Genomic DNA, 24,211 nt, shown 5'->3' on the forward strand with positions numbered 1-24,211 from the left:
TTCCTTTCCTTTCCTTTCCTTTCCTTTCCTTTCCTTTCCTTTCCTTTCCTTTCTTTCCTTCCTTCCTTCCTTCCTTCCTTCCTTCCTTCCTTCCTTCCTTCCTTCCTTCCTTCCTTCCTTCTTCCTCTCTTCCTCTTTTCTTTTCCTTTCCTTTCCTTTCCTTTCCTTCCTTTTCCTTTTCCTTTTCCTTTTCCTTTTCCTTTTCCTTTTCCTTTTCCTTCTTTCTTCTTTCTTTCTTTCTTTTTTTTAAGACAGAATCTCTCTGTGTGGCCCCTGGTAGAGTGCAGTGGCATCATCATAGCTCACTGCAACCTCAAACTCCTTGGCTCAAGTGATCCTCCTGCCTTACCTTCCCAGGTACCTGGGACTACAGATGCACGTCACCATGCCCAGCTAATTTTTCTATTTTTAGTAGTGATAGAGTCTCACTATGTTGCTCCTGCTGGTCTTGAACTCCTGAGCTCAAGCAGTCCTCCTGCCTCAGCCTCCCAGAGTGCCAGGATTATAGGCATGAGCTACTGCATCAGGCCCTACAGCCCTTATCTTTTAAAGAAGTTGACAAAGAAATGAAAAAAAGTTATTGTATTTACCTACTTACCATTTCTAGGTGTTCCTTATTTTTGCCTTGTGAATTTGGTGTTGCTTGCTTTCTTTTTGACTTTCCTTGGTAATTACTGTAAGGCTGGTCTGCTAATGTATATTCTCTCAGTCTTCATTTCATGTTCATTTCTGAAGAAAAATGCTGTATATAGAATTATTAATGGAAAGTTTTGTTCTATGAATGTCATTCCATTGCATCTGGCTTCCATTGTTTCTGATAAATCATCTGTTAATTTGTATTGTTTTTGTGTATTGTTTTTGTGAGTAATTTTTATCTTGCTGTTTTCATGGTGTTCTCTTCGCCTTTGATTCTTAACAGTTTGTATGTCTGTGTGTTATCTCTTTGTGTTTATCCTGTTTGAGGTTCATTGAAGTTGACTGGATTTGTAGTGTAATGTTTTCTGTCAAATTTGTTAAGTTTTTGCCTGTTATTTCTTCGGTTTTTTTTTTTTCTACTTCTCTCTTAATGGAATTCCCATTACCTGTATATTCTTATATTTGATCTGTCCCTTGGGTCTCTGCGGTTCTTTTTAAAAAAAAATGGTTTCCTTCTGTTATTCAGATTGGTTAATTTCTCTTAATCTATTGTTATTTCACTGATTCCTTCTGCTGCTTAGATCTGCTTTGACCCTCTTTAGTGAACTTCTGTTATTTTACTTTTCATCTCCAAAATTTCCCTTTTGTTCTTTTTAAAAATAATTTCTATTTCTTTGTTGAGTCATTTGTGCACCATTCTTTCCTGTAATTCTCTATACTTGGTTTCCTCTCGTTCTGTAAAAATATTGACGATAACATTGAAGTTTTTGTCTGCTAATTCTGACATCTGGGACACTCAGCCATTTTCTGTTCTTTTTTTTTTTTTTTTTTTTTTTTTAAATCTGGAGCACACGTCACTCTTTGCATGTCTTGTGATGTTTTGTGCATTATTAGACATAACATAGAAACTCTGGATTGAGATCCCTTACCTGCACCCCTGCCCCATTTGTTTTATTTGTTGCCACGTGCGGTTGCTGATTTCTCTCCTCATTTTTTAGCCCCCGGCTTTCATTTTTAGGCCTTGTTTCTTATTTCGTTGCTTTTGTGGCTTAGTATTTAGCCAAAGATCAATAACGTGTGCCCAAATACCTTTAGCCAGTAAGGCCATGTTCAAGTGTGCCCTGGCTTTTATTTTCCATTGCACTCTTTCAAGTCTCTTCCGGGTAGGCATAGAGGTTAGTTGGCTGGGAATGTGTTGATGGCTTGGGCCTGCTCTGGTTTTTGCTGCACATGTGCACAACCTCTGATCAAAGTGAGTTATGTGGAGAGTTTACCAAGCCTCCTGTACTTCTCTCACTTATTGTAATTCTGTGTTAAATTCCTAGCATTTCTAGTGCTTTGCTTGCCCCAGACCGTTCATTGCTCATTGAAATCACTGCTTTAAACTAAAAGCTCTCCAAATCAAATGAGCCCTCTCAGGAAGTGGTAGCAAATCTGCTTGTTTACACTGCTGGCCCTGTTCTGGTCGAATGACACTTTTGTGCAGCTTTATAGTGGCTTTCAGAAAGGGGATTTATCATCTTCCTTATTCTATCATGCTAAAAATGAATCTCCAAATACTCTTGTTGGAATATACTATTAATCATTGCTTTTTTGGGTCTTAATTATTTGCTAAGTTTGCTGTCAATTTTTTCCTCTGACAGAGATATGAAAACTAGAAATTTGAGTTGCTTTCATTTCATTGTGAGTTCTTCAAAAAATTTAGGAGTATTTGTTCAGTTTTGCTCCTGCTGAGATTAAGAGATTGAGCTATGGATCCCAGTATAGCTTAGTGCACCGGTTTTCTCCTTTGTAAAATGGCCACAGTAGTAGTTCCTACCTCAAAGAGTTTTTAGTGAAGATTAAATGAATTAATTAAAGTGCTTAAAATAGTATCCTATATACATAGTACTGCAGAAATACCTATTTTCACATATGTTTGTGAATTTGTCATTTTGTTCATTAAAATTGGTTTTCAGTTTGCAATTCCTTGGCAATTAAATTTGTGAACTCTTGGAGCTATCTCACTTATGTTGCCTTTCTTATCTGCCTTTGAAGTGATATAAAAATAAATTGTTTCTTAACTAAGTAGTATTGTATTTGAACATTTAGTTTTTACTCATTTTACATATATCTGTGAAATTTACTACACTGTAGGTGGTGAGCTTCATTTTCTCCAAATTGGAGGAACCTGTGATGATATTGATGAAGCTGATATACTAGTGGATGGATCTCTTTCTAAAGGAATAGAACCATCTTCAGAAGGTTCCAAACCTTTATCAAATCCTTCAAGTCCTGGCATTTCAGGTATGATATTAAATTTTTAAATGATTTTTTAAAAATGTGAATTCTTGTCATGTTAAGTTTTCTGAGCGTGTTTTATATAATCTTAAACATTTCATTTTTTATAATCAACTTTTGATTGCTTTGTTGAGGGAGTTTGTTTCCTTGTTGAGGTTCTTTTACTGGGCTTGTTACTGTGTATTATTTTTCTAGTAATTGGAAGATGTTGCAACCATATTAAAATAAGAAATGATTCTCAACGTGTGGTAGATTAAGCAATATTGGTGAAGTCACCTAAGAGATAAAAACTATTTCAGCCATTAAGGAGCTTTTTTAGTCTAGTTAGGGAGGAAAACAACATATGAAAGAGAATAGAATTCATTGAGTAAGTATAAAATCAGTGGACTGGCTAATATTATTAATATTACCACTGGAATTGAAAAGCTGAAAAAAATATACTCTCACTTGAGTGTATTGAGGTGGTACATTCACATCCACATTGCCCTATCCTGAATCTCCAGATGTTTGTTTTTGTTTGTTGTTTTTGCCTTTTTTCCCTATCCAAGTTCCACGTTGCCCTCCAGAGCTGTTTTCAGAAGGAGTAATGAAGCATGTTACTCCCTGCTGAAAAATCATTATTTGCTTTGTAGACTTTTATGTAATAACTCTAGATTGCTTCTTAATCTCCAGTATGTAATTCAGTTCCATGCTCTTCATGTATTATACTAGGCTTTCTTACCCCGACTCTTTACACCTGCATTTAAATCTTTTTGCTTCCACAGTTCTATTATGTTTTACTCTTAGCACTTATCATACTTTATCCCCTGAAGCTAGCATTTAAAAGTTTAACAAATCTTTAATGAAAAGTATGTTTAAACTCAAACAAATTTCAAATATAAATAATTCTGAAAGTTGTTATTTGTTCTTATGGACACTTGTATTTGGCCATTTGATCATTTTTCTTTGCACTAAAAGCAAACTTTTAGTGATCACTAATACATGTTAACTTTAGTGATTTTTAGGGATTACTATCATAATGTATGGCAGTCTTCATTACTTCATATGTCAAGCTTTCTCAACCTCAACGCTATTTTGGACCAGATAGTTTTTGTTGTGGGAGGACTGTCCTCTGTTGTATAAGCAGCATCTCTGGCTTCTACCCACTAGATTCTAGTAGTATACACAACTGTCCCCATCGTGACAATGAAATATTTCCAAATAACTGGTTGGAGGTAGAATCATCGTGTCCCCCCCCCCCCCCCGAGATGTAATGATTTGTTGTAATTAATCAAGACTTCAGTGTCTTGGCTAACTATACAACTTGGTACAAAAAGCTCACATACTGAATATTTTCATATTGTGCAGGTTATTGGTAGAATACAGAAGAATTTTCATATAAAGTACATAAGAATACTTTTTAGTAGAGAAAAGATGAATTAGGTTATAAAGAACTGAATAATGTAAAGAAAGGATACTGATACCATGCTGTTATGTTTATGAACAATGTTTAATACTCTTAATCAGATTTAAAACGGCCAGAAAAAGATGTAGTTTGAAGTAAACTTGTAATAATTTTATAGAACCTGGTGTCATTTTTCTGTGTGAAAATATTCTAAACCTACCAGATTTAAAATTTCATATTTTAGCCTTTTTTAAAAAACTCATATTTTAAATTGAAATAAGAACGACAGCTTCTCAGCTTTGTCAAATGTTAAGACATCTCATAGATGTGAATATAGATATAGGATTTGTAAAAGAAACCTATTCTGTCTGAAGCAGGTTGTTACTTTTATAATACTGATATGTATACAAGATATTCTTAAATACTACAGAAGTAGAAAAAAAATAACTTTAATCTTTCTATTTGTAATTATTTGCCATGAATATAGCTTTTGATTATTTTTTAAAATTAGTTTTTTATTAATTCTGAAAGGGCATATGACATGTATTTGCTGATGGTCTGGCATTTTGTTTTCTAAATAACTAGCTCTAAAAGTTAAATTTTTTTTTTTTTTTTTTTTTTGAGATAGAGTCTTACTTTGTCACCCTGGCTAGAGTGCAGTGGCATCATCATAGCACGCTGCAACCTCAAACTCCTGAGCTCAAGTGATCCTCTTACCTCATCCTCCTGAGTAGCTGGGCCTACAGGAACAGGCGGTCCCACTAATTTTTTTTTTTTTTGAGACAGAGTCTAACTCTGTTGCCCGGGCTAGAGTGCCGTTAGCCTAGCTCATAACCACCTCAAACTCCTGGGCTCAAGCAACCCTACTGCCTCAGCCTCCCAAGTAGCTGGGACTACAGGCATGCGCCACCATGCCTGGCTAATTTTTTCTATATAGTTTTAGTTGTCCATCCAATTTCTTTCTATTTTGTTAGTAGAGACAGGGTCTCACTCTTGCTCAGGCTGGTCTCGAACTCCTGAGCTCTACTGATCCTTCTGCCGTGTCCTCCCAGTGTGCTACATTTATAGACACGAGCCAACCCGCTGGGCCCTAAAAGTTAATTATTGATCCGATGTAAATTGGCTTGCGTGTTATCACCACTGCTTTTCTTGCCCTCATTAACTTAGAGCTAAAGCTCAGTAATACCTCTTCTTACAGGTTGTGTTTGGGTTTCTCCAATAGTGTGCTACACTAGCTATAATTTAAAATATTCAATGTGGAGTTTTTTTCTGTGATATTAGTCAGTGCTGGTTACTTTAATTGTATATAGATACCTGAGCCCACTTTGTTAACTTTCAGGATATTTGGCAAGTGTTGCCATTTCAATGACAAAAAATATGAATTAAAACTTCATCATCATCTTCTCCTTTTTTTAAACCCGTTTCAAATACTACATCCACTGATGTTAAGGAGTTGAGTTATTGGTGGACCAGCCATTCACCCTCGAAATCTTGACATCTCTAGTGGAGCTAACCCGCTTTGAGACTTTGACTCCACGGTTTTCAGCAACTGTTCCTCCATGCTGGGTAGAAGTTCAGCAAGAACAGCAGCAAAGGAGGCATCCTCAACATTTGCATCAGCAACACCATGGAGATGCTGCTCAACATACTAGAACTTGGAAACTACAGACTGACAGGTAAAAACATTTCCCCTAGATATTTAGTTGTTTTTTTTTTTTTTTTGAGACTGAATCTCACTCTGTTGCCTGGGCTAGAGTGCTGTGGCGTCAGCCTAGCTCACAGCAACCTCAAACTCCTGGGCTCAAGCAATCCTCCTGCCTCAGCCTCCCGAGCAGCTGGGACTGCAGGCATGCGCCACCATGCCCGGCTAATGTTTTCTGTATATATATTTTTTAGTTGTCCAGCTAATTGCTTTCTATTTTTTTTTTTTATTTTTTATTTTTTAGTAAAGACTTGGTCTCACTCTTGCTCAGGCTGGTCTCAAACTCCTGAGCTCAAACGATCTACCTGCCTTGCCTTGGCCTCCCAGAGTGCTAGGATTACAGGTGTGAACCACCGTGCCCGGCCAAGAAGTTTGGTTTTTTTCATGATGAGTTTTGAGATGTCTGGTAGACATTTGGATATGAACCTTAAATTTAGTGGAGGAGTTTGGTTTGGGGATTTTCATTTTCAAACATATAGGTAGAATTTAAAACCCAAGAATGAATATATATAAGAAATGCAAGAAGTTTTTGTTTTAAAATGAAGTTTCTGGGGCCCCACTCATAGGTTTAGAGTGGGGCCCAGGAATCTGCAGGTAATTCTGAGGTATGATAGTCCACACTTTGAAGAACAAGGTTTATTGGTATGTACAAGTCTCAACACAGGTGTAGATTCCTAAAGTAAAATCATTCATTACCCTACATTTAACCTGCTTCATTGGGAGCTGCTTATCTTCTCTCTTGATCCCATTGAGAAACATTAAGTTTTATTGTAAGCTACGAGTCAAAAAGCAGTAAAGATGATATTAATGATAATATGATTATGGCTAAAGAAAGATTTTTGCTTTATTTAGCATTTTTCCTTTTATTTGACAGCAACAGCTGGGATGAACATGTATTTGAATTGGTACTACCTAAAGCCTGTATGGTTGGACATGTGGACTTCAAATTTGTTTTGAACTCAAACATCACCAATATTCCACAGATACAAGTGACACTGCTGAAAAATAAAGCTCCCGGCTTAGGGAAAGTCAATGGTAAGAACGGGTCAAAATTTATGTTTGAAGATTTTATCTTGTTTCTTAAAAATACTAATTTTCAACTTGGCTGTCTAGGTTTGATATACCATCCTACCCCCATCGCTATTTGCCTGCTCTTTGTTTTGTGATTTTATTTAGAAAAGTAACTCAGAGAACATTTCAGAGCTTTTCAGTAACCCAGTAACGTTTAAAATTTGAATAATATAATCATGCTTTTTGGGAAATGGGATTAGTTCCTTTTTCAATTAGTTTCACTTTTAGTATTACTAGCTTCATGCGTTTCTTTTCCTAAGAGGAGACTTGATTGTGAAAAGAACTGTTGTGGAAGTTACATATTCTGTTAAGGTTATTAGTGAAACCAGCATTTCATGTAGTGCAGAAATATGCCCATTTTTATTTATCGTTCTTATAAGTTCAGAATTTTATATACTGAGTTATTAAAATAGATTGTACACATTTAGCATGTTTGGAACTAGGTGTTACTTTTGAGTGTTTTCTTTTTAATAGGTTAGTTTAAAAGGCTGGTAATAATACCAGGGTAAAATGGCAAATTAACACCAGGGTCTCAAGCATTGAAATCTGAAAAATTTCTTGTGTCAAAAATTACATACACATTTGACCATCTGTGTCTGTGGGTTCTGCATCTGAAGATTCAACCAGCCACAGATTGAAAATGCTTGGGGGAAAACCCAATAAAAAAATTACAATATGACAATAAAAAAATGCAAATAAACAATATAATATAACAACTATTTATGTAGCATTTACATTGTACTAGATATTATGAGTAATCCAGAGATGATTTAAAGTATGTGGGAGAATGTGGGTATGTTCTGTGCAACTACTAGGCCATTTTATATAAGGGACTTGAGCATCCATGGATTTCAATATCCTTGGGGGTCTTAAAACTAATTTCCCACAGATAGCAAGGGATGACTGTGTGTATGTGTGTGTGTGTGTGTGTGTGTGTTTGTATGCATATATTCTTTTGAATTGTGACAGATTTTGAATTGAGTCTAGGACTTAGCCTTTGGTATATTTAAAACTCTGCAGGTGCTTGTACTGTATGGCCTGGGGTAAGAACTTTTAGTTTATTTGCCAGCAAATTAGTTTTTCACATGACTATCTTATTACCATTAAAAGAGAGAAGTGTATCAAACTTCAAGAGTGCATCAAACTCTTGAAATTGAATCAAATTTTTTTCCCTCTCCCTGATCACCATTTTAGAGCATCTGTGATGAAAATCACAGTAGTTCCCCAAGTTAACAGAAAATTATAGAGTTTTAGGCACATAAATCATTGATACTAAGCAAAATTAAGTTTACTAATATTTTTATCCTCTAGAAACAGCAGTAGATAGGCAGATCACCTTTCCTTTGTCTCCAGCTCTTAACATTGAAGTGGAACAAAATGGGAAACCGTCCCTGATTGATTTGAATGAAGAAATGCAGCACATGGATGTAGAGGAATCACAGTGTGAGTTAAATTACAGAGCTGTTGTCCATGACAGTAAAAGGAGTAGTGATCCAAATGCATCATGTTGGGCAGAGATTTCCTTATGGCTTGCAAAACCTTGGTTTTAAGAACATGATTAAAAAATAACCTAATTCTGCTTTGGCAATATGCTTTAACTTTCAGCTCATCTTTGTGAACACAGCTGCGCTAATACTTGCATTCTTGTTTTTTAATTCCTTGGAATTTGAAATCAAATCGTGGTTTTTATAAATTTTTTGAAAATCATGGTGAAATGTAAAATAATATGGGAATAGAAAGCAAGATCATAGATAATTGATAATAGTTCCTTAGCATGGCAATGAATTCTTATTTGAGCATATTCTAAGTATGGTATTTTGTATGGTGGTGTTATATGTAAATAGGATGGATATTTACTTACTATATATTACACTTAAAAAAACAAACATTTAAAAGAAAAATGTGTATTTTTCTTTCCAGGTCTTAGATTATGTCCATTTTTAGAAGATCATAAAGAAGACATTCTGTGTGGGCCAGTGTGGCTTGCTAGTGGCCTTGATCTATCAGGGCATGCTGGGATGCTGACGCTGACAAGCCCCAAACTTGTTAAAGGTGACGTAATATATTTTACAAAACTAGAATAAATAATTCCACAGTTACAAAAGAGGTCTTTAAGAAAACTGATCTAAAAAAAAAAAGATACTGTTTTGTTTGGGACTTTCATTAGAAATCCCATCAATTTCCTATTAGTTGAGGACATTTCTACTCATAGTAACTGTATAGTTATCTATCCTACTTTTTGTGTCAGAGGTCTCAGTGTTTTTTGAAAAAGCATAAAGAAATGACTATAGGGTGACTTAGTGTGACATAACAGAGCTCTTCGAAGTACGCAGACGTTATGTTTTATCATTTTTACCTTTCCCATCACTTGAGTCCCATGTCTTCAGAGTTTTGTTGTATATTGTTTTATATATATATATATCTTACCTTAAAAGAGAGGTTTTATAGAAGAGCTTTGATAGTGTCAGATACAGTTATTTGAGTATCATAAATAAATGCAAATTATAAGAAATATATATTTAAAAATGATGGGCTATTATATGGATAATAAATAGAAATATCAGTAGTAGGACTTTTTTAGCTTTTTCATCCTGTGGGTGAATTAAGGAAACCAACAAACAAAATGCCTAGCTCAGTTGTTCAAGAACTTTGGAGGTGGGATGGGGTATAGAAATCCTTTCCCAAACCAAGGTAAAACTGACTGTGAAAACAACTATTCTAATTTGTGTACATTCCCTTTATAATATTTGTTCACATTCACACATTTACATTTAGTTGCAGGCATAATGCAGGTCAAATATTCTTTAACTGAAATGCTTGTGACCAGAAGTGTTTTAGATTTCATATTTTTTTTCAGATTTTGGAATATTTGCAATATACTTAACCGGTTCAGCATCCCTAATGCAAAAAACCCAAAGTCTAGAATGCTCCAGTGAACATTTCCTTTGAGCATCATGTTGGGACCCAAAGAGTTTCAGATTCTTGGCATTCTGGATTTTCAGATGAGGGGTACTCAGCCTGTATATATGCAAGTTTTATTGTGCTTTCCTGGCTATATCTTATTAATTCATTAAGTTTTTGAGAACTTATGATGTGTTAAGCTTCATACTGGGATACAGTGGTGAGCAAAAACTTGCAAATGTCTTCTCATATTGTTTAGGGTATTTTAGTTTAATGAGTGTGAAATTTAAATTTTTATATGAAAATAAAAATGTTGGTTTTGATAAAATGAGGGATAGAATTATACAGCATGTGACTGGAAACCTTAATAATGTAAGTGTTAATTTTCTTAGAATTTACTAAGATTTAGTTTTTTTCTCATCAGATTCCCTCAAAAATGGGTAAATTTTTATGGAAGAGTAAAACGGGGTGAGATATGCCAAAGAAATTTTGAAATGGAAGATTGAGAGGGAGAGTCTACTCAGATACTATATCACAGAATAGTACAGCAAAAAGAAGAGTGTAACCGTGTAGTGCTAACACAGTAGGCAGGTAGATAATTGGAAAACAACAACGGTAGGACTTACAATTGTGAAAAGATTTGATACCTGCTAAAGCAGCAACAGATTGGTGTTTTGCTGGCAGGTGTATTAATTTGAGGGAATTTTTACAATATATTTTACACGTAGATTGTATAGTATGATCTCCATGTAGTTAAAACAAGAGAAAACACATTCTAGCAATAATAATTATCTGAGTACTTTCTTTGTGCTAAGCACGAAGTGTTTTAGTAACTCAGAGGTAGGTACTATTATTCTCATTTTACATTAGAAGAAGCTGAACCTCAGAGAGGATAATTTGTCACATGCCTAATAAATGGCAGAGCCATTATTGAAACCCAGGTAGTGATGCCAAAGCCTGTGCTTTTTTCACTGTTAATCCTGTAATGCTATGTGTGTGTGCACATGTATATTTTCACAAGAAGTCTAGGTGGATACACATAATGATACCATAATTATCTGTGGGTGGTACTTTAGTGACAATTTTGTTTTTTTTTTTTTTTGGGGGATAGAATCTTGCTCTTTCACCCAGGCTAGAGTGCTGTGGCACTCTAGCATAGCATGGCAACTAGCATAGCTAATGGCAACCTCAAACTCCTGGGCTCAAGCCTCCTGCCTCAGCCTCCCAAGTAGCTGGGACAACAGGTGCGTGCCACCACGCCTGGCTAATTTTTTCTGTTTTTAGTTGCCTGGCTAATTTTTTCTATATTTTTTTAGTAGAGATGGGGTCTCGTTCTTGCTGAGGCTGGTCTCGAACTCCTGACCTCAAGCGATCCTCCTCCCTTGGACTCCCAGAGTTCTAGGATTACAGGCGTGAGCCACTGTGCCCGACCCCTTGATGCAATTGTATATTCTTTTTTGTAATTTTTTTTGGTAGTTCACAAAATTTCTACTGTTAAAATGAGTAATGCCATTGGGGAAAAACATGCCAAATGTTTATAAAAATTAGTAAAAAATTTCTAACTTATACCATCAATATAACTTCTGTGCTCTTTGTTTTTTTGCTACCAACATATGAAGGTTGTCAAACCACATCATACTCAAACAGTATAACTTGAAAGTTCTGGTGTGGAGGTGATTATTTAGCTTGCTCTATGATGATGAAAAACAGCTGACTTTTTTGGTGATTCAATTTGTCCTATTCTATGCTACTTCTGTAGGTATGGCGGGAGGAAAATATCGTTCGTTTTTAATCCATGTCAAGGCAGTGAATGAAAGAGGAACAGATGAAATTTGTAATGGTGGTATACGTCCTGTAGTAAGACTTCCATCCCTAAAACACCATGGTAACAAGGGTTACTCACTTGCTTCACTCTTGGCCAAAGTTGCAGCAGGCAAGGTATGAAACCGTCATTTTAAACAATAACAGTGCTGTTTTAAACATTGTAGATCAGGTTTGACATACTATTGGAAGTACTGTGACCCTTCATTGATGTTTTACTTGGCACTTGGTTTGTATTTTTTCCTTGCAATGACTTAGGAAAAATATAATTAAGAAGAAAATGTTTTGAATTAACTTTAGGCAAATTACCTAGCTCTTATAATGTGTACTCAGTAGGGAGTAATTGTTAGCAGGTACTTCCCTTTATAATTATTTTAGACCATAATACTTATTTCCTTAGGTATGAGAATTTTTTCCTATGCCCTCTACTAGTCACTCACAACTTTTTTTTGGTGGGGGGTGGTGGTGGAGATAAATTTGGGAGGATGCAGAAAGAGAACTTGGGAGGTAATTTTAGAGATACGTCCTAATCTGCATGGTTGATTTCCTACAACTAGCTGTGTACCGTGCAGCTCTTCGTAATTTTCCGATCTTGGATTTTCCTGAACTCTGGAGGTTTTGTTTCTCTGTCATTATGCATAAGCAGCAATAGCAGCAATATCAGTAACACCAATCATCTTATATTTGTATAGGTCTTCCAATTTTTCAAGGACTTCTGTGTACTTTATCTGATTTAATCCCCAAAATAACTCTGAGGTAGGCAGAGCAGGTGCTGTTATCTCCATGTTTTTATATTGAAAGTGAGTGAACCTTAGCAATTGGGGAGCTGGCATATCTCATAGTTTATAAGTGCTATAGCTGGGAATTAGACTCAGGACTTCGGATTTATAATCTTTTATCATTGGGTTATTGCCTTTAAAATAGTGACTATGTCTTTCTTTTATGTTTCCTCTATTATAATTCTGGGGAAAAATCATTTACTGAATATGAGGGTAACAGCTATCATTTAATTTGAGATTTATGTTTTGATAGTCGTATCCATTATTTTCCTTTATTTTGCAACTTTAATAGTAATTTAGTTTTGTTTGTTTGTTTATTCAGTTATTTATTTTTGTATGTTTAGGAAAAATCATCTAATATTAAGAATGAAAATACAAGTGGCACCCGTAAATCTGAAAACCTCCGGGGCTGTGACTTACTTCAAGAGGTCTCAGTCACCATTCGAAGGTTTAAGAAAACTTCAATTTCTAAGGAAAGGTAATCTCATTTCATTTTCTTGCTATTACAGTTATAAAACTACAAAACATACCAACAGACACACAAATTAAGAATCTGACTTTTACCTGAAAATTTTTGTTTGCTTTCCATTTCTCTTAAGAAATGACAATCTCAGTGAGGGTATGAATTGTCTTTCTACCTCATTGGTTTATTCTTGGTGTCTGTACAGTGCTTGTTATATACCAGGAATAGATGAGGAAAGAAATAACTATGATTTTAAGGTAAACTCAGCTTGATGTGGTGGTATAGGCTGCAGTCCCAGGCTGAGGCTGAGGTGTGAGGATTGCTTGTCCCAGGAGTTTGAGTCCAGCCTGGACAACATAGTGAGACTCCATCTCTTAAAAAAAAGTGAAGTTATACTCATTCTTTGTCAGATTATAACGCATTATTGTAAACTCCATTTCTTTTAAAATGGTCTACAAAGTACTCCATATATATTATTTAAAAACTTAAAAAAATGTAATTGTGATATTTATGATTTAAAATGAAACACTATGTGATCAACCAGGTTGTGATAGCTTTAGTTTAATTGTTCTGTTTTGATTGGTATTGTATCTATATTTTCCTTTTCTGTAGAGTGCAACGATGTGCCATGTTACAGTTTTCAGAATTTCATGAGAAGCTTCTTAACACTCTTTGTAGAAAAGTAGACGATGGCCAAATCACAGAACATGCCCAGAGCCTTGTGTTGGATACTCTCTGTTGGTTAGCTGGAGTGCATTCAAATGGACCTGGAAGGTTAATAATTAAGATTTTGCTTATCGTTGATGATTGCCTTTTGGATGTTATGATTAAAACTTCAAGATGAATCTAAATGTCTGCCATTGTTTTGCAGCTCAAAGGAAGGAAATGAGAGTCTGCTTTCAAAAACACGAAAATGTCTTTCAGACATCGTACGTGTTTGCTTCTTTGAGGCAGGACGAAGTATAGCCCATAAGTGTGCCCGATTTCTAGCCTTGTGCATTAGGTTGGTGTGTTTTTAAGTTGAAAGCATACTTTGTAGGTGCACCTGCAGTTTAGTGGGTGATACCTTGTCTGTAGTGTAATTATAATATGTGTAATTTAAGAGAATTACAAAAGTTGATGAAGTTTATTGAAATTCTAAGTAAGAGTTTTGGGTTCTTAGGGCAAAATGTCATGTTAAATAAGCCTATTAATAAAATAAACCTACTAAGCTTTTCTATTAGTAGCACTGTGGTAAAGGGAACTCTTCCCTCACTTTTACTCCTGTTGTCCCTGGTTATCCTTTTCTTCCCCTGAAGCTATGTTCCCTGTTGTACACAAATCTGACTGGTCTTTTAGTAACATTGCACAGGTCATTTTCTCTAAACCCTGAAACTTGAACTCAATAGTCCCTCCTTATCCGCAGGGCATATGTTCCAAGACCCCCTAGTGGATGCCTGAAACCATGGATAATACCAAACCCTATACATACTATGTTTTTTTTCCTGTATATACACAGTCATGGTGAAGTTTAATTTATAAATTATGCACAGTAAAAGATTAATGGTAACTAACAATAGAGCACCTGTAACAATATACTATAATAAAAAGTTATGCAAATGTTGTATCCCTGTGAAAATAATCTTATTTTACTGTCCTTAACCTGTTTTCAGCCCACATCTGACCTTAGGTAACTAAAACTGGAATTTGAAACTGCAGATAAGGGTCCCTACTTTCTACTGTATTTAGGAAATCTTTAAGAGCTAATGGTCGGCCAGGCGCAGTGGCTCATGCCTGTAATCCTAGCACTCTGGGAGGCCGAGGCGGGTGGATCGCTCGAGGTCAGGAGTTCAAGACCAGCCTGAGTGAGACCCTGTCTCTACTAAAAATAGAAAGAAATTATCTGGCCAACTAAAAAAATATATATGGAAAAAATTAGCTGGGCATGGTGGTGCATGCCTGTAGTCCCAGCTACTCGGGAGGCTGAGGCAGTAGGATCGCTTAAGCTCAGGAGTTTGAGGTTGCTGTGAGCTAGGCTTGATGTCACGGCACTCACTCTAGCCCGGCAACAAAGTGAGACTCTGTCTCAAAAAAAAAAGAGCTAATGGTCAATATTGACCGTACCTGCTTGTTAGCCCTTTTTAGTAAAGATAATGGTTGACCACATAAGAAGATAGTTACAAAGATGCTTAGTCTAATCAGTTCCTTCTCTCTTTTGGTATGTCCATAGTACTTCAAGGGAGATTTTTCTTATAATCAGTATGAATACATTGTAAAGATTTTTAAGTACTACAGCAGGTTTATGGTTGAATTTAGACCTTGAGAAATGTCTTTAAAATTTTTCTTTTTAACATTTTTTCAGTAATGGCAAGTGTGACCCATGTCAACCAGGATTTGGATCTGTTTTGTTGAAGGCGTTACTTGATAATATGTCATTTTTACCTGCAGCGGCAACTGGTGGTATGTAAAATTAGTTTAATCATAAATAGCTGTAATAATAGGGAATATCTCACATGTGTACTTAGGATTATAACATAATTTTTCTCTGTTATTCCCTTTTTGTTCCTGTACCTTATCTGTATTTTTTTAGAGAGATTGATAAATATTGGTTGGGTGGGCATACACTCTGTTCAATAATATTCCTGGGAAAAAGTTAGTGGGACAGATAAATAAATATCAGGTCATTTCAGTTCATAACATTTTTCTGTGTTTCATTAAACTCAGTTGTTCGGTTGTTTATTGATGATAGATCAGATGTCACAAACTAAAATGCCAGCAAGTGCCAAGGAGTATGACATAATAAATAAGATGGTCGGGGTATCATTGCACATGTATATATTATACATGATTGGTAGGGACCATGGAAAACTGGAGTTTCCTAAAAATGACCAATGGTTTTTTCACCCGTTAAAAACTCTGTAGAAATGCCTTTCAAGAATGAATGTAGTTGAAGGCAGAGAGTAGAATGATAGTTACCAGAGAGGCTGGGAAGGGGGATGGCGAGGGGAATGAAAAGAGGTAGATTAATAAGGACATACATACGCTTAGATAAAAGTAATAAGTTCTAGTGTTCAGTAGCACCACAGGGCGACTATAGCTAATAGTAATTTATTGTATATTTAAAAATAACTAGAAGAGGCTAGACATAGTAGCTCGTGCTTGTAATCCCAGCACTTTGGGAGGCTGAAGTGGGAGGATCGCTTGAGGCCAGGAGTTCAAGATGAGTCTGGGCAACATAGTGAGACCCCATCTCTACAAAAAAAAAATAAAAATTAGCTGGGATGATGGTGCACAACTGTAGTCCCACCTACTTGGGAGGCCGAGGCAGGAGGATTGCTTGATCCTAGGACTTTGAAGCCTCACTCAACTTTGATGGCATCACTGTACTCCAGCCTGGGCAACAGAACGAAACCCCATCTCAAAAAAAAGCTAGAGGAAAAGATTTGAAATGTTCCTAACACAATGAAATGATAAATGTTTGAGGTGATGGATCTCCTAAAAATCCTGATTTGATCAATACACGTTGTATGCATGTATCAAAATGTCACGTGTATCCCATAAGTATGTGTAATCATTATGTGTCAGTCAAAGAATGTAGTTATCAAGCAGGAATTTACAAGGCAAAGCAATTCCCCAAAGTAGCACATGTATAAGATAATGAACATTTAAAACAAATTTTACGCTTTCCACTATTTTTTACTGTTACTATGAAGAGCTACTTATTTGGCCTTTTAAACTTAATGTTTTTTGTAGACATTTCTCATAGTCTTCTGTAAGTTACCTCAGTGAGGTATATATTTTATAAGGATTTGATCTTTGTGGTAAGCTAGAAAAAATGCTTGCTCAAAGTTACTTGTTAAATGATTGGTGTATCATTATCTTAATTTAGATAAAGAGTCTTTATTTTTATTTGAACATATAACACTATTGACTTTTATATATAGTAGAATGTTTTAGACTCTTGCTCACTGTAATAGTCTCTGACGTTTAAAACAATTTCTTGATAGCTTTAAAGATAGGATGCTTAACTTATGGGGTGTACGTAGTTGTTAGACATCAAAAGTTTTATAAAATTAAAATATACCATAATGATCATCTTTTTAAAAAGTTTATGCTTTCACTGGACCATGTGAGATGCAATAATTTTATTTATTTTATTTTTTTCACTGAACCGTATGAAATGCAAATGACCATCTTTTAAGCCATATTGGTTTGTATCCAACTGGCAGTATAGAATAACTACAGGGTGTTCCCAAAGTCGCCATACATAGGGAAAATGGGAAATTGTAGTTAAATGTACCTTTATTTTTTGGGACACCCTGTACATTTCATTTACTTTCTATTCATATATTACATTCGGTGTGCTTTTTTGAAGCTCAGTGCCATCCAGTGTTTTTGAAAATTTTATTGCAGTGAAACAGCATTTCAGGAAGGATAGCCTGAACGACCTGTAATCTGTTTACTTTTTCAGCTATTCTAAAATGTCCCTCAGAGTCATCTCAAATTATTTTACATGTTAATGCCTATGTTGACTTGATAAGCCTCTGAAAAGATATGTTTGAAATTCTTAAAGATTATGCCTTGGGGTGTGGTTTATATTGTCAATGTCCTCTTTGATCCCTACAGAAACTTGGTTCTTCTTTGTAAGCTGCCCTTAAAGATTTTTCCAGAAAAAGGTCTTTTTCTAGCAAAAGGAGTTACACTGATAAATATGTAATCTTAAATTTTCCTTGTTAGAGAAAAGGAAAAAAAAAACATTTATTTTTGTTGTTTCCAGGTTCTGTCTATTGGTATTTTGTCTTACTGAATTACGTTAAAGATGAAGATTTAGCTGGGTGCAGTACAGCTTGTGCGTCTTTGCTTACTGCTGTGTCCAGACAATTACAGCACAGGCTAACACCACTGGAGGCTTTACTTCAAACAAGGTATTTTAGTATATGTAATGACTAATAATGGGGCTTTCTGAGTATGTTACCACCTTTGTACAAACCTGTTATTTAATATATATGTTGATACTGCTATTTTTCTTGCAAAAAGATGTTTACTTTATGCTTTACCTTTTACCAAATGATATTAGCCTGAGGTTTTCTTTTCCCCAATTTTCTCTAAAATTATTCCCTTTAACAGTTTGAGAAGTCCTGAAGCTGGTTATTGAGAGGGCTAATTATATTTACTACTTACAAGTGGTGTTCTTTGCTAAGGGAAGAAGAATTTAATGTGGTTTTTTTTATTTTTTGTTATAGCTTTATAGGTGGAATTATGTAAATTACTTACATCCCTTAACTAGTGTTTCTTCCATCTGCTGGTTATGTTTCTCAAACTTTAACATGATGAATTAAGGAATAACAAAAGTTTAGATTTGAGATCTTAGTGATGGTCAGTGTTTGAAGTAAGCTATTCCTTTATTTAGAGCAGTGATTTTTCTAACCTTTTTAGATTAGAAATTTTTATTTTGATGAAATTTACTTCAAGCAAGCTACTGTGTCATTTTAGTGACTGAGGAGAGAGAGGATGCCTAATAATCTCTTACTTGCTTCAGTATGCAGGTTCATCAGCTACCAGCTTATTCAACTCAACATTTGTTGAGTTTCTGGACAGTGTCTTTTGGAGTATAGCTTGCAGGGAACAGAGTTGAAATTGACTGAATTTGATGTTTTAAATCTGGTTAGTGTCTCCCTCTGCCCTGTTAGTCAAATTGCTTTTGAAACTAAGTAAGTAGGTAAGTTGTTAATTAGGTGGCGGTCAGGAAAATTGCTAGTACGTTATTTTATTTTTCAGATATGGATTGTATAGCTCACCATTTGATCCAGTCCTCTTTGATTTGGAGATGAGTGGCTCTTCTTGTAAAAATGTATATAACAGCAGCATTGGTGTCCAGTCAGATGAAATTGATTTATCAGAAGTCCTTTCAGGTAGTGGCTTCTTTTATTAAAGGAATTTCTGAATGTTACATTTTGGCTTTAAATTACCATTGACTTAATAGATTGTAGTTACTGTATTTGTCTTTAGAGAACTAAAATTCTTTAGAACTTAACCTTAACATCTATGAATCATTAAATCGTTTGTTTTAATGCCTTAACTTACCCTTTCACCCTCAAAAAGACTCCAGTATATTAGTTATCTTTGAAATGGTTGTGAATTTGTTTTATTGTTTTTGTTTTTCATTGTATGTCAGTGCAATTTTAATGCTCACAAGAGACTATTTAAAATTGATTTATTTGTTGTAGCCTTTTCAGTTTTATTTGCTGTAGCTTTGCTATCTCTATAAAGTTAAAGAACATTATTTCATATTTCAAAAATATAAAATTGATATATACTTACTGTAATAAATAAAGATGTAGAAAGAAAAAGTAATTTCCTCCTGAGGTGAGCTTTTGCACGTTATGTGTATCCTATATCTTCTGAAGAATGTGCTTTTAGGATTACATGTATAAAATTACTTATATAATCTTTTCAAGTGCTAGAATTTGATGTTTATTTTTAGTAGATAAAACAATGACCCTTTTATTTATTTTCTTCCATGTAATTGCACTTCTTGGAAGTATTGCTAGTAAGCCAAAATGTTAGCAAATTTATTTGTAAACACATTAAGATAATTACTACATTAAATATAAGTAAATTTGGGGAGTTAAGCTCAGTTTTGTTTAATGTAAATTATGAATTGTGAAGAAAGCAAAATAGAAAAATCAAGTGTAGAAATGTAAATAAAATATAAAATGCCTGAACTCCAACTTTTCTACTCTTATATTACCATTGTTAACTAGATGTTTTAGCTATTTAGACTTGTTTGCGACACATATTATTTAATATTTTTAATGAGAGATCATATTACACATACTGGTCTGCTTTTTAATGACTTATCCTGCCTTGAATATATGTGTTACCACTCTATTTGATGACTTGGGCTGTGATTGCTCTATGACCATCTCACCATCTTCTGTGTTCTCTGTTCAAGTGACAAGTCAATTAGACCATTGCAATTTATGATTAGAACTCAGAGAAGAGGCTAGAACTAGAGATAAAGATACCTTCAATATACAGTAAGACAGAATGAGACCGCTTAGTGAATTTATGAGAAAAAGACCACAAGTTTCAGGCCAAGCACTGAGGTAGTCAAGTTTGCGAATGCTCAGTAAAAAAAGTCTCAGAAGAAAGAACTTAGAAATTGTGATATGTCTCATCATCTTGTCACTCGTTAGTCCTGCAGCATTCCTTTCTTCAGTTAATGACATCAGTGGCACAAGATAGAAATTTGAATGTCCTCTTTGATACCTGTATCTTATCTTCCACATTGAGGCTATCACCAGATCCCGCCTATTTTTCTACCACTGTATACAGGTGTTGCTCAATATCTGTGGGGGGTTGATTCCCAGAACCCCTGAGGATACCAAAATCTGTGGATGCTCAAGTCCCTTATGTAAAATGGTATGGTGTAGTATTTGCATATATCCTCCCATATACTTTAAATCATCTCTAGATTACTTAAAATACATAATACAATGTAAATGCTATGTGAATACTTGTTACACTCTGTTATTTAGGGAATGACAAGGAAAAAAGTCTGTACATGTTCAGTACACATAAAACCAACCTTTTTTTCCCCTTAATATTTTTGATCTGTAGTTGGTTGAATCCATGAATGCTGAACCCATGGACGCAGAGAGCCAACTGTATTTCAGATCTGCTCATTCTGTCACCTCCCATGATCACATGATTACAGTCCAAGCCACAGTCATCTCGAACCTAGACTACATTAATAGTTTCAGACTGGTCTTTCTTCATGTTTTTTTGCTTCACTTCAATATATTCTCCATATTGTAGTGACCGTGATCTTTTCTGAATGCAAACAATCACTTCTCTCCTTAAGATACTTTTCAGGTCTTCCCATTACTCTAAAGTTCAAAGTCCTTAATACAGCATGTAAAATCTTATATGATTTGGCTTTCTTTTCCCTTGCCACCTTATCTTTTGCCATTGCCCCCTTTTTTCATCTTTGGCCCAGTAATTCTCAATAGACCTCCTCAAGGTTCCTGAGATCACTTAAGAGGATCCAGAGGATAAGAACTGTTTTTATAATAGAATGAAGTTATTTGCCTTTTTCACTTCATTCACATTTGTACTGTTTGTTCAAAAGCATGGTGTTCTTCACTGTGCACTTGAAATAAAATGTTAGTTTCATTTATGATTGTCCTTGATGATGTAGTAAAAATTACTAATTTCATTAAATTTTGAACCTGTGAGTACACATCTTTTAAGTAGTTTGTGATTAAATGGGAAATCTGCATAAAGCACTTCTGCTGCATGCTGAAGTACCATGGTTATTTCAGAGAAATACATTTGTACAGTTGTCTGAGTTAAAAGCTGAACTAGTTGCTTATTTCATGCAACACCATTTTTATTTGCAATAACGATAACAACTGACAGCAAAGGCAAACTATACTATGCTCATTCAGACTTGCGTATTTTGCAGATATATTCTGAAAAATGAATGAAAATAGCCTGTCACTTTGGGAGAGATTGATAGTATTTGTTGTCAATATTAAAAGTAGAGCTTTCAAGCAAAAATTAGAATTTTGGAATTCATGTATCCGCCACAGTGAGCTTGATAGCCTCCCAGTACATAAAGACTCTGGCATGTGATGATATCAGTGAGTGTCATTTTCTGATATTGTATAGTGAAATGTGTTAACACTTGGAAGATTTGTATATAGTGGTGAGCCAGTATTTTCTAAATGATCAGTGCGTGATGTTTCACCAGTTGTGCATGGATAAAAGATTCCTCAAAAGTACAAGATATGATCTTAATATGACAGAGTTTGAGAAGTTCATCGTTAAGATTTCATATACCAATCTGAACTGTAACTTATCTTTTAGAAATTACCACTTATCAAGTTTTTGAATATGCAAGGCTCTTAAAAATTTTCTTTTCAACTACATATTTGTGTTGAATCAGATTGTTTTCACTTACTTTTGCCACAACAACATATTGCAGCACATTGAATACAGAGGCACAAAGGTAGAAGACCAGGTATCCTCTGATAATCCAGATTTTAAAGAGATTTTTAAATAGGTGAAATGCCACTCTTCTCATTAAATTATTTTTCTTTTGGAAAACAATTATTTTTCATTAAATTACGCTATTTCTCTTGACATTTAATGGGTTTTTTATTATTAAATAAATACTTAAAATTCCATATCTTAAAATTTCTACTTTGGTAAATATCAGTACAGTCAACATAAGCAAAAGCTCTTTGGGGTTCTTAATATTTTAAAGCTGTGTAGAGGGATCTTAAGATTGAGGACTATTTCTTTGGTAATATTGTTCTTTCAGATCCTCAAATGTACAGTGTTCCTTCCTACTGCAGGGATTTCACTCCTATTCCCTTTGCCTTCCCACTTCAAAGATATAAATACATAGAAATCTGTTCTTCCTGAGAATCTCGTCATTTCATCAGGGAAGCATTTTATTACCTCTTGACTTAGGTCTGATCGCCCCCTTGACTTATCAGTCCTTTAAGTTTCTCTTAAGTAAAACCTTGTACTTTTTTTTTTAAAGATCAGTTATATACTTGTTTAATGCCTAATAACCACTAACACAGAATATAAACTTCATGAAGACTGGGGCCTATCCTTTCTCTCCCAAGTCTTGTATTGATTAAGTGCCCAATAAATGTTTTTTGAGCATGTCAGGCCCTATGCTGGCTACCAGTAGCACAGTGGAAAACAAGATTATGACAGTTTAGTCTGGCATTCAATAGTTCTTCAGCTGTTGATGACACTTTTTATATGTCTGTATTTGTTTCATCTTTGGATTTTGTTTCACTTTGTCTTTTAAAGAATTCTGTATAAAGGAGTGCCAATTCTAGAAAATTTGGAAAGTATTGAATATGATCCTGTTCTCCCAAACTATATACATAGTTACTGTGAATCCTTTTGTTTTCCTGGGCTCGAGTGATCCCCCTCTCTCAGCTTTTTGAGTAACTAGGACTACAGGCACACCCCATCATGCCTGGTTAATTTTTTGTTTTATTTTTTGTAGAGATGGGGTCTCCTTATGTTGCCTGCTCGTCTCAAAACTCCTGGGCTCAAGTGATCCTCCTTCCTTGGCCTCCCAAAGTGCTGGGACTATAGGCGTGAGCCATCACGCCTGGCCGTGTGAATTCTTTTATATTCCTCTTTCCAGTTGTCTTGCTGTGGTTTTATTGGTCATGTTGTGGCCATGTGGTTTTCTTCTTTTTAAAACTACTTGTGCTAGCTTAAACTATTTTTATGATTATAAAGTAGTGTGCTTCATTCTAGAAAATTGATAATATATATACAAAATACAAATAGGTATAGATAATTCTTATTAATATTTTAAAATGTTTCTTTGGTCTTTTTTAGTGTCTTATGTAATTAACATCATACAATGGATTCTGATTTTATGCATACTCATTAGATTGGGTGATAGCTAATGACAGTATCTAGTTTATTAATATTATTTTTTCCCCAATGAAAATCTAAGTCACTTGTTACTGAATGTAAATTTTGTGTTATAGAAAACTATTACTCATGTTTCTTATTAATGTGAAGACTTTCTAAGTTGCTTTTATGCAAATCTGCTTTTGTATCAAGGAAACTGGTATCTACTGTTTTGTTTTCTTAATACCATGTCTGTTGTTGAGGTGCTATGTAAGAGTTGTATGTTTATGTATGTTCTAATTAGAATTGGAGTAGCAGCTATAATTATCAATATGACTATTGCCTTTTAAGATAATCTTTACATATTGTAAGACTTGTCTTTTCTCTGTATTAGGAAATGGGAAGGTCAGTAGTTGCACAGCTGCTGAGGGTAGTTTCACATCTCTCACTGGACTTCTAGAAGTTGAACCCCTGCACTTTACTTGTGTCTCAACTAGTGATGGAACCAGAATAGAAAGGGATGATGCAAGTACGTTTACTGGTATATACCTTCTTTTATTATATATTTTATGCAGTAATAAAGTGATGTGTAAATATTTAAATATCAGTTATATATAAGTTTCATTGCTATCATGTTTCATGGAAATTTGTTTGTGGGAGGGATATTTTAGAGAAATATAAATAGTTTTATATTCTTTTCTAACTTCATTCATAGAGTTCCCCCCCACCAGAACAGTCTTAAATCCTTATGTTTTTATGTGTGTGTACTTTTAGAAACTTTTTAATTTGGAAAA

General features: G+C 34.8%; 1 protein-coding gene across 4 annotated transcripts in view; it reads left to right on the forward strand.

Annotated features, from left to right (window-relative positions):
- BIRC6 (baculoviral IAP repeat containing 6) overlaps nt 1-24,211 on the forward strand; it is a 207,505-nt gene that overhangs the window by 51,331 nt on the left and 131,963 nt on the right. For 3 of the 4 annotated variants that reach the window (XR_006734659.1, XM_045549348.1, XM_045549350.1), the window contains exons 11-23: nt 2,773-2,922; nt 5,751-5,976; nt 6,877-7,037; nt 8,385-8,516; nt 8,994-9,125; nt 11,734-11,912; nt 12,919-13,052; nt 13,650-13,811; nt 13,909-14,040; nt 15,379-15,476; nt 17,794-17,941; nt 18,795-18,928; nt 23,812-23,946. Coding sequence is in view for 3 of the 4 variants with exons in the window: in XM_045549348.1 (XP_045405304.1) it covers nt 2,773-2,922; nt 5,751-5,976; nt 6,877-7,037; nt 8,385-8,516; nt 8,994-9,125; nt 11,734-11,912; nt 12,919-13,052; nt 13,650-13,811; nt 13,909-14,040; nt 15,379-15,476; nt 17,794-17,941; nt 18,795-18,928; nt 23,812-23,946 (1,923 nt within the window). In the remaining variant the exon portion in view is untranslated. The remainder of the gene's footprint in view (nt 1-2,772; nt 2,923-5,750; nt 5,977-6,876; nt 7,038-8,384; nt 8,517-8,993; nt 9,126-11,733; nt 11,913-12,918; nt 13,053-13,649; nt 13,812-13,908; nt 14,041-15,378; nt 15,477-17,793; nt 17,942-18,794; nt 18,929-23,811; nt 23,947-24,211) is intronic. The other variant, XM_045549349.1, reaches the window with a different exon arrangement.

This window comes from Lemur catta, chromosome 4, assembly GCF_020740605.2.
Source record: "Lemur catta isolate mLemCat1 chromosome 4, mLemCat1.pri, whole genome shotgun sequence".
Taxonomy (NCBI): Eukaryota; Metazoa; Chordata; class Mammalia; order Primates; family Lemuridae; genus Lemur; species Lemur catta.